General features: G+C 40.6%; 1 protein-coding gene across 14 annotated transcripts in view; it reads left to right on the plus strand.

Moving 5' to 3' along the window:
- The window catches only part of RBMS3 (RNA binding motif single stranded interacting protein 3), a 697,130-nt gene that overhangs the window by 537,166 nt on the left and 145,762 nt on the right, over positions 1–14,202 (plus strand). For all 14 annotated transcript variants that reach the window (XM_068674436.1, XM_068674437.1, XM_068674435.1 and 11 more), the window contains one exon: positions 5,697–5,854. In XM_068674436.1, coding sequence (XP_068530537.1) covers positions 5,697–5,854 — 158 coding nt within the window. The remainder of the gene's footprint in view (positions 1–5,696; positions 5,855–14,202) is intronic.

Below are 14,202 nucleotides of genomic sequence, written 5' to 3' on the forward strand. Positions count from 1 at the left end.
AGTCAAAACCTTGGTTTTAACCTTCTGTTGGATTGCAGTATTCACACTTTTAAACCTTTCTAGATGTGTTTTTGGCTAGTTTTGGAGTGTCCATCATGCACACCCCCAGCCAGAATGGCTTAATGACATGGGCTTGCAGTTAGTGTCCCTGAAGCTAACATGACAGAACAGCTGCGGTATTTGGGCTATGAAGATGGGGAAACAGGCTGGGGTGGGAGCAAAAGGATCTGCAAAGAGCCCTGCGGCTGTCTGGAGAGGAGCTTTAATTGGGTTCATTTCCTTTTTTTCTTCCTTGGCAACCCATTTTGTGGCACTCTGTACGCATGCAGACTGGCACACGCCAGGACCCAGAAAGAGCTCAGTCTGCAGTGCAAGTCTAAGTCTGGCTTTCAGAGTGTTGGGGCCACTGGGATGAATTCACCTCCATTTCTGTGGGGCTGTAGTGCACGTGCAAGCTGTGTTTAGGAGGTATCACCCTTCCTGGACTGTCAAGCATAAGATCTGGGGGAAAATGAAACTCAGTGAGGACAGCTGAGAGGAGGCTTTTGACTGTACCTTGAGACTGTGCTTGCACATTTACATGCCTTGAGAATGATGCTCTTGTAGCTGGCACATGCAGCAGTCTCCAGAGCCCCCTTCCCCACCCCCACCTTCAAAAAGCAGCAGCTGGGCTTGGCTTTGCACCCATTAATTAGTGGTGTTTAGTGCATGGGGTCTGGGAAAAGGAGAGGAGCTGTGCTGCTACCTCCTCCAAGCCCCCTTCTCACCTGGGGGTTATTGTGTGCCTTGGCAGGACATGGCGGGATTGTCTGGTGTGTCATTCCCCTCTGATGTCCCCAGTGTGGTAGGACAGGGACTGTAAAGCCCACGTGGCACAGGGGGCTCTGCAGTGCTTTGCTGATTGCCTTACTTCAGTGAATGTGGGGTGTCCAAACCTGCTGGACGTGTGGGGGGGGTGGTGTTTGGCTTTCTGCTGCTTGACCCCTTCTACTCCGATCTGGAATATGGGAGGCATAAGGGGAAAATGTAGTTCTGAAGGGATGGTGAGCTTCACATGAATGACTTTAAGCTCTTTCTCTTGAAAGTATGGGCTGATATTGATGGCTGGCCAGCTTGGGGTTGGACATGAGAATAAATGGGATTTTAGCATCTCAAGGTGGAAAAGCAGTATTTTTTAATGTTTTGTGACAAGCCCCAGGAAGAATTAAATGAAAGAGGGAGACTTTTGGCACGCTGTGTGGGTCCAGACACCACAGTCCCCGCCAGTCCTGCAGCTTTGGGATGTGAACCTTTCCTGAAGACAGAAACTTGACTGTAAACTAGCTTGGATGATGAAAGGTGAGCAATTTGCAGGATGCTTACATGTATTTTTCTGGTTAGGCTCATCTGGTCTGCAAACAGGCACATTTGAACAGTAAAACACCTGCCTTTTAAAGTGAGAAGCTCCGCAGCCAAACTGGGGGTGGGAAGTATGTATGGCACATCAGAGCTTGGGAAGCTGGGATGTAAAGGTTCAGGTGAAACGAGCACCTCTGAGCTGCAGAGGAAAAAATAGTGAGGAGCCCTTGTGCTAGAAACAACACAGCCCCATGTGGGGAGTGGGGCCAAGGCTAAGAAATTTGCCTTGTGAGGAGGGTACGTGGCTGTGGGGTCTTGTGAGAGGCACTGCTGGTTTCCCATGTGGTGGCAGGGGCTTGCCGTTCTGTATAGCTCCTGTAATACGTGCTCACCTCCAAGCATAACACGCTTCACAAAGCTTCATCGCTTGGGGAAGGCTTTTTATCTTGTTTTACTTTGTGGTGTGAGATATGGCTTCTTTGGGGTTATATTTCTCTTTAAAGGAAAGGGGTATTTCTCTAAATGTTATATTTGTATAGTAAGGAAAAATAACATGGATTTTTTTTTCCCTTTCTTTGAAAACACTGCTGCATTGTGGAGGTAGCGTGAGTGGCCTCATCTGTCTCTCTCTCTGCTTGCAGCCCTTGTTTATCACATTGATAAAAGATAGGATTGGTAAATCCTTGTGAGAGAGTGATGTGGCCTGCTAGTCTTTCATTCTTCCTCAGAGTGTAGCTAAACTTTCCATGGATATTTAAAACAACGGCATTTAATCTCTAACACAGTTAAAAGGCTTATGTGTTCTTACTCCAGAAGTGAGACACATTGGCGGCAGCTCTTATTTATTTTATTTGTTTGCCACAGCTTGAAAACTGAGTAGTCAAAAGTTCTCATTTTAATATTCTGCTGGAATGAATTGCTTCAGTGAAAGCAAAGGATGTTGTGCAGTTACTGAGGCATAACGCGGCTCTTTCCATCTTAGTCTGTCCTTTTGGCTGTGGGGATCTCATCTGCATAATACTGCTAGATTTTTTTTCCCTTAATATTGACAAGGGATGTCAGTCCCTGAGCACCAATTGGTTGATTAATCAAAGTCTGTAACCAGTCAACGGGTAGAGGTTTGCATAATATTAATTGCCTCTATTGCTCAAATTGCCTGAGCCCGTCCTGCTGGCTGCAGGCCTGGCAGGGCCCCACCAAGTCTATGGGGAGTGCGCTAGGCCGCGCTGGTGCGAGCCTACAGGAGGCAGGGGAGACAGAGGGACAACAGGCTGGGTCTACTCTTTGTTCTAATTCGAGTTAATTGCAGCTAATGCTTTGTAGGCTTTGGCATGGTGGAAAGAAAAATTAAAAGTCAGCCCACGCTTGTGCTGCATCCCCAGTGCTCCTGTGAGGGAACCCATTTGGGAGTTTCTGATGCTCAGCCATCCTCCAGCTCGAGGTGCAGGCAGAGTGGTGTAAATCAAATGTACAGTGATCATTATTTACTAAAAGTTCCCTGTTTCTCAGTAACTAATCAGTGAATTGCTCAATCGCCGTAGCATAATTCCTTCCTGTGCAACGCGTTGCTGGAGCTGCCAACTTTGGGGCCCTCTTCCCCCAGACCTGCTCCAGTTGCATCAGCCTGTTGATTTCAAGTTACCAGGCATATAGGAAATTCAGGTTCATATTTCTGGGAGCAAGTGGGGAAGAAGGGATGAGCTGAGCCCAAATCTGGAACAGAGGAGGGAGCACTCCCTCAAAAGCTGCCTGGACGTGATCCTGGGCAAGCTGCTCTAGGTGTCCCTGCTTGAGCGGGTTTTGGACCAGATGGCCTCCAGAGGATCCTTCCAACCCCGACCATTCAGTGATTTTGTGATTCTGTGATTTTCAAAGTACTTAGGAACAATGAAAACATTTCCTCATCTCCTATATCTATCTTTCCATGTTTCCCTCTTGTGACCTGTGCAGGGGGAAAAAAAAAAAGTTACAGGCAATAAATCTTAAAACAGTTTGTACACAAGAAAGGGGAAAGATGAAGAAAAAAAAAACAAAGGAAAATGTTTAGTCTTTTTCCTCCCTTCTCTCCCTTCCCTCCTTTCCTTCCTTTCTTTCCCTTCCCTTCTTTCATTTCCTTCTTCCTCCTTTCCTTCCTTTCCTTCCAATTTTTCCCCCCTCCTAAAGCTAAAAAATATAATCAAAATCTCATATTCCTCTTTTCTTGCCTGCTTTCCCCCCAGTACTGTTTACATGATTTCGCTTACATTGTCAATACTGTACCCGTTCCAACCCCTCACTAATATCTTTTGGTTATTGGAGAGGAACTAGGTTTCTGATCTGCATGAACGTAAATTGAAGTGAAAAAGAAAGGAGGATGACTGCAGGGAGAGAGGATTGGAAAGAGAAAGAATGTTTTTCTTTGGGGATTTTGGGGTTGTAACTTCTCAATTAGCAGTAAGTTTGCCGTCTGTGTGTGTGGTTTTCCTGTCCTCTGCACCTTACTATAAGGCATGGTAATAATTGGGTATATTTTTACAGACAGCAGCTTGACAATGTGCCTACATTGCCTACGTTTATTTCTGTTTTGTAAAGTAGCAGTGAATTCAACCTGCATGGTAATGGGTAGTTTCCAGGGGTAATGGGTCTGGAGATGCAAAGGTAGGATGCAATGGGCATTAAGCAGTATGTCCAAAGGCAAGTAGTTGCAGTTCTTAGGTCAGAATCCAAATTATGCAGTAGAAAAGCATTACATGCCTCCTGATTTTGGAGCTTTTCTTCTCATCCAAAAGGGCTAAAATATCCCTTGAGCCTGGCATAGGTGAAGCTGAAAACTTTATTTGGCTTCTGATTCTAGTATTTTGCTAAGCTGGACTTTGTTTAGTCGTCCATGTCCCTGTAAAGGATGGGGTTGTGAATCACAGCTTGAAACTCGGATTTCTGCTTTGCTTTTCAAAGCTTTGAATGTGTAAGGCAGAGATAGAGCAGACATCTTGGTTCTGTGCTGTCTTCATACATCTTCCAAAAATGGGACCTGCGATTCGTTGTGTTTGACAAGACACGTCTGCGCTGATTTTAATGGGACGTAATTTGAAACCAGTTTAGTTAAACTGGGGCAGATGGCTGCAGGACTGTGTGTGATTTGCTCAGCGTAAGGTTGTGGTGCTGCTGCAAGGTTGTTTGTCTGGTTTTAGGACACCCCCTAGCAAAAAAAAAGATAATGCTATCGTCATATGCATCTCAGTGTTGAACTAGTACAAATTCATTTTGCCCATTAAAACGTGTAAGAAACAAAATCCAAAAATCTGTCTCAGAAGACTTTGTTAGGTAATGTATTATCTGGCTTACTGCATAGCATAGAAATTGCATATCATATTTTTGGTTATTAAGCATTAGAGAAAATTAAGTCATCATGTCTGATCTAAATGAGGCTTGTACTGACAGGTGATCAGATAGTAAGTAAAGCTGCTACCAGTGAATATGGCGCTGGAGCCATGAAAATTTGCAAGGTCTTAGCTAAATTGATTTAACGTAATCAGGACCTGTTTGTCTGTAGACAAGGTTTTCATTTACTGTTTTAATACACTTATTTTGCATACTGCACCAATGCCTCATTTCTTTTCAGTTGTTCAGTTGGCAAGAACAGAACTGGAGTGTTCTGAAACTGAACCTGAAAGCACAGCCTGAACAACCTGAAAGCACGTTCAAAAATAGAATGCAAAAGCTGTCTTCAAATTTATTTTATCAATTAGTCATATTGAACACTTTATAATAATTTAAATTTGATCTGAGAATGAAGATGTGACCTGTGTTACCAGTACCTTTAGCTTGAACTGCAGAACTCCCTGCTCCCAGTTAGGTCTTCTTGCATATTACCTACCGAGACATTTTTGATGGGGGAAAAAAGAAGGAAAAAATACTGGGGAAAATGTTCTATGTTTTCAACCAACCTTACTCATGATGAACAGGTTGAATGGGAAGTCTGCAGGCTGGGAAGCACATCTGCTGAAAACATGTGTTGAATTTTATTTCTTTATTTATGTTAACAGTGAGCACATTTGTGGAAATCATGTTTTCTTCACAATCTGTTTGTTAAATTAGGACACAAACCCAAGAACACTTGTGCATGAGAGTAATTTTCTATAAATGAGTAGTGTCACTGAGTTCAGTAAGAGCAGTCACGCAAAAAGTTAAGCACATGCATGAGAGTTTGTAGAAATGTTGCAAATATGTTGTCATCATGAACAAATTTCCTATCTGCAATTGTGATGCAGCTATAATTTTTTGGCTTGGTCTCCTTTTGAGAAACCCTCGTTTTATAAGCCATAAACTATTTCATTTTGCTAAGCCTAACTGAGAATATTTCTCTTATTTTGTCACAGCAACAAGAGCAAGATCCCACAAATCTATACATCTCAAATTTACCCGTTTCCATGGATGAACAGGAACTGGAGAATATGCTGAAACCTTTTGGACATGTCATTTCCACCAGAATATTAAGAGATGCTAACGGAGTCAGCAGAGGAGTCGGCTTTGCCAGGTAAAACCCTTACTCTTACTTGATTTATGCATATTTTTTTGACTTTGGTCCTTTGCAAATGCTGTCTACTCTGTAACACTGAAGCCTCATAGCTATCGAAAATGCAGAGCAGCACCTTTATCAGATTGTACGTCTGTTCTTTCTACTGAGCTGAGGAATACTGGTGCAGAAGGATGTTCATTTCATTGCTCCAGAAATTAGTTCACTGAATGTATGTATATGGAAATAAAAATAGCTACGAATAGTGAGCTATCCATGCAGTATCAAGCTTGGATAATAATAAATGTCCTACAGCAAAAAGAACACACTTGGTAAGGAAACTGTTTAAATATCTAGCAAATATTTTGCAACAAGAAAAAGTAAATTTAGCAGTTGGAAGAGCAAGGGGGAGGAACTATAACTGAAAAAACACAGCTTCTTTGAAAGCTGCAAGGAACTCAAACCTATGAGAAGAGGTTAAGAAGAAATATTTGCATATAACAAGCCCTGTCAGAGTAGTTTAGACAAAATGGGCAACATATTATTACCATGTAGCTCGTTGTCAGTACAGAAAGACAAGTTTCCATGTTTACTCTCAGGGAATATTTACATAGATTCTCCACAGCTTGAAACATTCTTAAATCAAACAGTTTTCTTTTGAAAAGCCAAGGAATGGAGAGCTATATATAGAAAGGTATTGAAAAAGCAAATAAGGAGAAGAGAAATCTGTAACTGTGCTGTAAATCAGTCTTCTGCTTCAAAAGAAAGCTCAAAAATAATAATGATAAAAAAAAAATCCCAAATAATTGTTTCTACAGAATATTCATACATTGTGCTTTGTAGTGGAGGCAAAATGACTTAGTCATCCTTTGAATTTCTTTGAAATACACCATATCTTGGCATATCATGGCACTCATGTTAGTGTCATAACACCACTGAGTGAAATAGGGTACTGAATGATAAAAAGGCAGCTTGCAAGATAAGTGACATTGTAGTGTTACCTTTGTCCTTGATGTGAAAGATCATCACGCCCAAACAATGTTAAGATAATGCTGTCTGAATTCAAATAGAAAAAGGCAAAACATTTATGCTGAAAGATGACACGCTGTTCTTTATGCATTCTTGCAGATAATAACATGAATTTTTCTAGCTCACTAAATATAGATTGGTATAACTCATGGGTAAACTTGCATTTTAAAAATTGACTTTGTTTGTGAAAATGTATTGAATTATGTCGCATATTCCAAAAAGCTTTTGTGATCTAACGTAAAGGTTGTGTAAATCACCATGCAAACAACAGAGGGGTGAAAACTTGGCTGCATTGAACTATACCACTGATTTCGCATTGACCTGAGGGAGGCCAGAATTAATACAGAAATTCATAACCACAGTTGAACACTGACTCTTGTCTTTGCAGAATTACCAGTACAAGCTGTAATTACATGACCACCTGATCTTCTTTTTGTAATAGGGTGCTATTCAGTATCATTTTATCGCATGTCACTCAAAAGAGATGAATTTGTTTAGCTTTGCTTGGAGTCATGAGGATTTTTTTCTAGTGTACCTACATTGTGAGCAAACACTGATTGAGTATAAGCAGGGTACATCTAGGGGACGGCAGCTGCATTTCAGACCAGTTAAGATTTCAGAAGACTTCTTTTTAAGATTTTCAGCAACCCATGTGGTGATCCTGGCTATTATATTTTCTGACTGGGACCCTTTTATCAGTGTAGCTGCGTCCTTGTGGAAATGCCTCATGCTGCTTACTTAGCACAGCTCTTAACTGAGCTACAGAAGTGCAGGACAAGAAGTTAACTTTGCAGACATTAAAACCCAGCAATTTTGGAATTTAATGTTTCACAATTATTAATTAACTACTGTGAAGATTAAAAATCACTTTTTGATTCTGTCTAATTATGTGAATGGTCAATCTCAAAATAAGTATATTCAAAAAGTAATCGGAAGTAGAGGCTTACTGTAGACAACTATTGTCACATTTTTTTCCTAAATGAATATCATTAGGAGTTTCATAATGCTGCAGGTGGCTACTTAATCATTTATGACCTGGGTAACTTCAAATGTTCTTGGATCGCACTCTTAGATCTTGGATCCGAGAAATGTCTGGTCACATTAAAGTTCATCCTCTTTAAAAGTATGCACATACAAAACTAGCTCTCTTTTTGAAGCTGTTAAATTATTTCCTCTTTTGCACCCCTCAAAAGCAGCTGAACAGATTTTCCTGAAATTTTCCAGAATGTTTCATTGTGGCTTGAACCCAACTTTGCCTAGGTACACCCTGGGGGAGATTTTGGGGAGGAGAGTTACAAGCATGGGGCCAGAGAAGGGTAGCTTTGGACTCCAACTGTGGCTCCACAGAAATCCATTCAGTTGAAAGGGAATTGCTGTAACCTCTCGACACCCACTTCTGCCTCGCAGCTCGCCCCTGCTTTGTATTTTGGAGCCTGTGCTACCTGGCTCCAGACTGCCAGTGGGAGCTGGCTTTCAGCAGGGTTTGTCTTGCTGCTGGCAGCTGACAGCATGGGTTTCTGCCGACACCGGCAAGCAGAAGCTGGGACTGACACAGCCGGTCACACAGTAGAGAGACAAATGAGGAGGAGGGGCAAGAAATACTAATGAGCAGGGAATATGGAAAAAGGAGGAGGTGCAGATGAGAAGCTTTGTGTTCAGTCTGTCATAAGATTGCTTGTAGAAAGAGGGAATGATGCGGTGTTACTCTTACACAGGGATTTCATCACAAGACTTAAAACTGTAGGTGTTTCTCTTAAATCCCTGTTGCTGAGAGTCATTCAATGACTCCAGCATCTGATCTTTCATTTAGAAAGTGTAAGTGGATTCCTCAGAGCTTAAAATGAAAGCATAGTCCTTAATCCTCAAAAGAAGCAAAGGAAAAAAAACTCCAAAGCAACTGGATTTGAAGACTTTTTTTTCTGAGATATAATTTTAAAGCGGCTCTGTCATCTTTTATGATTTCGGTTTTGCAAAGTGACCATTAGCGAAGCTGTTGGTAAGAGTAAAAAGGAGATCCGAGGCTGTAAGTAAGAGAGAAGGTCTTGGAGGAAAGCTGGAGTTACTGGGTTTGAGAATGCACCAAAAGTATGGAGAAAAATACTTAAATTCATCCTGAAGATGTGCTGTCACTACAAAGGTGACTCTGTGTGCCAAAAGACCTGACTTAACAAAGGCCTGTAAAGGGTGAGTGCCAGGTTTCGAGTGGGAGAAAATCTAACACAAAGTGGAGCCAAAGCAGTGGTGATTTTTGCTAAATGAAAGGGGAAATATTTAAAGGGAGATTTTTGCAGATCAGTGGTGACGCTGCTTTGGAGGCAGAGAAGTGTCAGCAGCACCGGGGGATAGGGAACATCCAGGTAGTTTAAGGATGCATTTGTGAAGAACGGAAATGCTTTGTTCTTTCTTATTCAAGGGTTTAATTGAAGGCGGTTGAAAAGGTGTTATAAAAGGTGCTATAAATTTAACTTGAACAAATCCATCATCTGGGACAGTAGTGCAGGCTCAGATATGATGAGGATCATTCCTACTTTCAGTCAGAAGAATGATCTGTCAAATCCTACATCTTCCCCAGGAAATTGCTTTATAATTGGATATCTCAGATGAAACTGGAAATCCCAAACATGCCCCAAAGACTGTGTGTGATATCTGTATAATATTCCAATGCCTGCAGTGATAAATTTTCATTGAAAAGCCTCCCTGGAAGGGGTGCACAGCAGCACTTCAGAGTGCTGGAAACTTCTGTAGAATGAGAATGTGTCTCCAAAATCCTCAGATTTCCATCTGGTATTGCAACCCAAATCAAATTTTGGTAAACCTAGTGCATCCCTGAGATTATTGCCAGGCTTGAGGCTGCACTTCCAGGGAGATGCAAATTCCAGAGTGGGACAGGTGAGGCAGGATCCCAGAACAAATAACAGTGGGTAGCCATAACATGAAAATACGCATGAAGCCCTTAAAGGTGAATGAGGAGGAACAAAGAAGGTTAGGAGCCATAAGGTAATATGGTTTAGCAATTTTCATTACCTAAGCCCTAGGTACTGTGAAGAGAACACTTTGGGACACAGAGAAGGGGACAGGGAAACAATGGGATATACCTTGGGGAGGGACTTACTGATACCACTAAATCAATGAAATAAAAATTGGGGTTTAGAGCTCCCAGTAAAATGCCATTAAAGTATTATTTAAGTATCCCCCCTACAGAGATAGCAATATTAATAATACCATACATACATGTACCACAGTCAACTGAACAGTGGAGCAAGCATTTTATAGGTCCTTTTAAATGCTAAAGTGCAAAGAAAGAATTAGAAACCACTAACTTTTTTTATTTTGTTTACTGTCTTGTAACTTAAAACGACCTTGCAAGATTCACCCCCCAAGCGACGTTTTACAACAAAGTCATAAGCCTCTGAAAACAGAAATTTATGATGGAAATGCTGACAGTCAGACAGTCAAGTATTGCACTGCTGGCGGGCACCAGTATAATGCTTAACCTGAGACTACAAAGACAGTAGCATAAATCAGCCGGGGTCTAGGTGGAAGTGGCTGTGTGTTCATACTATTCTTTTTCCAGTAATGTGAGAAAATTTGTCCAACATAAACGGTCATAAAAGCTGGTTACGATGCCATTCCCACAGAAGGACCCAAGTCAAGAGATTCTCAATTAGTTGTCCCTATCATCTCAGAGCAAAAGGAAATGTTGAGGGGATACTTGTGTCCCTTTGAGAAAGAGCAGGGGGAGGGTCTATAGTGGGGCATTTATCCATCTTGTGGTGTTTGGAGTTTAGGCTCTATCCTTGTCTTTTCCCTACCTTGTGCTCTTGGTGGAGCTTCCAGTGGGATGCATTTCTCCGCCTGGACATGTTTTTTATTAAACTTATCTCCTGCTTATCTGCACTTTATATGTCTTAAATGTTGTTTCCAAAGACTAAATTTGACTCAGCAACTGAAAGGGAGTGACAGAAAATGGGAAACAAGGATTTGAGCCCTCATGGGGTCATTAATTCTATATATAGCATTTTCACGTGGATTTCAGTAGAAATGGATTGGTTCCAGTTTCCACTCAAGCAAAATGAAAGAGCCAAGCCTTTAATTTGTGTATTCTTTTCCTCAAAGGAAGCTGCGCGTCTTCCAGGATTTTTTTTTCAGGATAAAATAGGTGTCATTTAGTTACATCAGATTTCTTCTGAAATAAGCAGGTTTCTCTGTGAAGTGGAAGCACCATAGCTCTGTGCGGGGAAACTGGTTCAGGCAGCTCAGAAAGGTCTCCTGGGCACAACAAATGCTACGGGATGGCCCAAACCCTCAGAGATTGTAACCTGTCCTCGCTGGGGTGCTTTCTGCAGGTCTTGTATATCCATCCGTGATAGCAGACAACCTCCCGTCGTTCATGCAAACAGGAATGAACGTGAAAAATACACAAGCAAGACACGCTTGGAAAAGACATTATTTATGAGCAATGAGGACATCTTGTCAAAATGATTATCTTTTCCTACACTGTAACTGACAAGGGGAACATTATTTTTCATCACAAAACAGTTTTAAACCCCAAAGTGCAAGCATCTAGAAGCAATCGCTTACCGGTAAGCGATAAGCTGGGGACATAAGACACCTGAATCAGTTACAGGGGAAAAGAAAATCTCAGGTTGTGGCCGTATCAGACTTTTAGGATGCCTGGAATTAAATCAGCAAAATAAATTCAAGAAGTTATTGAACACAGCACCGTAGAAGAATGACAAGTGTGCTATTAGGAGGATTGGGTGCTAAGAAGCCTCATACTAATCAAAGCTATTTTGTAACTTTAGACTGTTAAGACCATATAATTTTCTCTGAGCTCTCATATCACAGACAGTTGATGTACTCCTGGTTACCTAATGTTGAGATAATACTTGTCTTTTACTAAAATACAACTTTCAGAAGCGATTTGAAGATAAAGATGAAAAAAAAAAAAAGCCACCTCTTTTTTAAGTATGTATGCCAGTGGGTCATCTTCCCTGTAGTTAAATATTTCTGCCTGATTTCTCTTCTACATTTATCTGATTCTTGTCGCAACTTTCTCAACCAGATTAAAGAACTACTTAGTACCCACAAAGATACTTACGCACCTCTGTCAGGCTGCCCCTCTAGTCTTTTTTTTTTTTTTTATAATAGTCTAAAAAAATTGAGTTCTCCACTATGTATTCTAGCTGTGGCCTCAGTTCTTCAGACTTCACTGCAAAATACTGGAACTACCTTCCTACTATCATCTTTGCAAAATGCCTTAAAGAGTAGAGAAGCATTATTCCTGATTTTATTAATAAAATAATAATATTTGTATGTTGATCATAACCTAAGTGTGGTAGTAATAATCTTTAATCTTTAAGTGTTTGCTTGCAATATAAAAAATACAGGCCTGTTTCTCGTTTACATTATTATTATTATTAAGCAAAGAGACTATAGGGTATATGTAAACCAAACCCACATTTTACTACTAACTGGTAATTACATGGTACTGAATGTTTCACATATAATAATTATGTAATCATCATGTTATTCTTTGTGTATAAATTTTATTATGTTGTTTCTTGACACTGCCTCAGTCTTTGTAATACACATGTATAAGAGCTTAATTTTTAAAATTTTTCTTTTTTTTTTTTTTTTTTTTTCTCCCCATGGTGAGGGTTACCTAGTACTTACAACACATAATAACTACTTTGGAACCACTAGAGTCTGTGTAGAGAATAATATACATTTTAAAAATTATCTTTAAAAGTATTTAACAGCAAGAGGTGAACCTCAGATGTTTTTGTTTATATTTGCCTAACATTAATAATATTTTTTTTGTCATTGCTGTCTTACTAGTCTTACTGAATCATCATAAATTTTGTAACCTATGTCTTGAAAAATGATAATAGCAGTCTTCAGATTTTTTAAATGAACTCCGTTTCCAGTGGGATGAAATATAGTCAGTCTAGTTACTTTTAGTTTCGTGCATAGACACAACTGGAAATAAATTTTCACATTTATCTTATTTTGGGGGGGGTTGGTAGTTATCATTACATTTAAAAATATCAGAAAAATCTTGCCTATGGCTTTGATTTTTTTTTTCTGCAGTGCATTTCTAGCCTCAAAATAGTGCTCAGATATATTGTATCTCCAAGGTGTATCTGAACATGAATTATTATCTAAGATTCTCTTTGGATCAACACCAAAAGCATACTGTTGAAGAGTTTGAAAATAATGCATTGTGAATGATCTGATCAGAAGCAGATTTTTATTACCATGTAAAGCTGACGTCCTCACCTTCCCAGCAGGAGCTGAATAGTTGTACCTTTCAACAGAAATTTTGGAAGCATCTAATATCTTTACCTATCCCCCAGAATGTAATTTGCCACTTTTTGTTCCATCAATTGTGAAATAATAATAAAAAAAAATCACTGAAAAATGGATTGAAGAGTGCTCTTCCCCCGAGTTTACCTGTGTTCTGCTGACATTAGAAAACCCGTCCCCTGGAGCCCAGCTTTTAACATGTTGTATTGCTGTTAGCGTTCTTAAATAGCAGGCTCAGCCATTCAACAATTTGAAATGTTTCTGTCTCAGACAACGGGAATAAACTCATGAGAAAAACATATTTTGTCCGGGTGCAGCCGGAGGGGAGGTCTACCCCCAGCGGACCCACTGCACAAGGAAGGCACACGGGAACTCAGGTGGCAGAGACAGGGGACGGATGCAGTTGTTACTCAGCAACGCATCTGAAGGAAGCACGTATCGACGGCTTTGTGTGCTGTGCTGCCTTTTCAAACTGAGTCGGTAATGCTAGTGTCGGTTTCAAGTGAAGCGTGTGCCAGATTACAGATAGCTAGCAATGGTATTTGAGAGCCGTTAATTGTGAAACTTGAGAAGAAAATGTGCGCTTTCTTTTTCAGGCTGCTTTTCGAGTGATGGCCTTTTTATCCCAGAACACTGTGGGTTTCGCTTTTATTCTCTTCCCACATAAAATGCACAAAGTGCACTGAGTCTCTTTCACTTGGCAGCTTATATATTGCATTCTTCGCAGGGACTGCTTTGGCTTGTTAAAATGTGCCCCATGTATTAAAATGAAATTGTCACTGCTGTGTGGTGCAACATAACATGGTTTGACACTAAGCGCCTGCAGCTACAGAAAACAGACTTTTATTGCATGTATTCTTCCCGAGAGAAGAGTCTCTAAAGGCAGACATTCGCTTAGTTAAATCTGAATGAAGCCAAAGTGAACAATCTAAGTTGCTGTCTGCGCGCCTGTAGAAACAGCCCAGCCCACACGATATGCAGGGAAAACAGGGACAGATCCCAGAAGCGACAATTTTTTATGATTTCAGCTG

The sequence above is a fragment of the Anas acuta genome, chromosome 2 (assembly GCF_963932015.1).
Source record: "Anas acuta chromosome 2, bAnaAcu1.1, whole genome shotgun sequence".
NCBI lineage: Eukaryota > Metazoa > Chordata > Aves > Anseriformes > Anatidae > Anas > Anas acuta.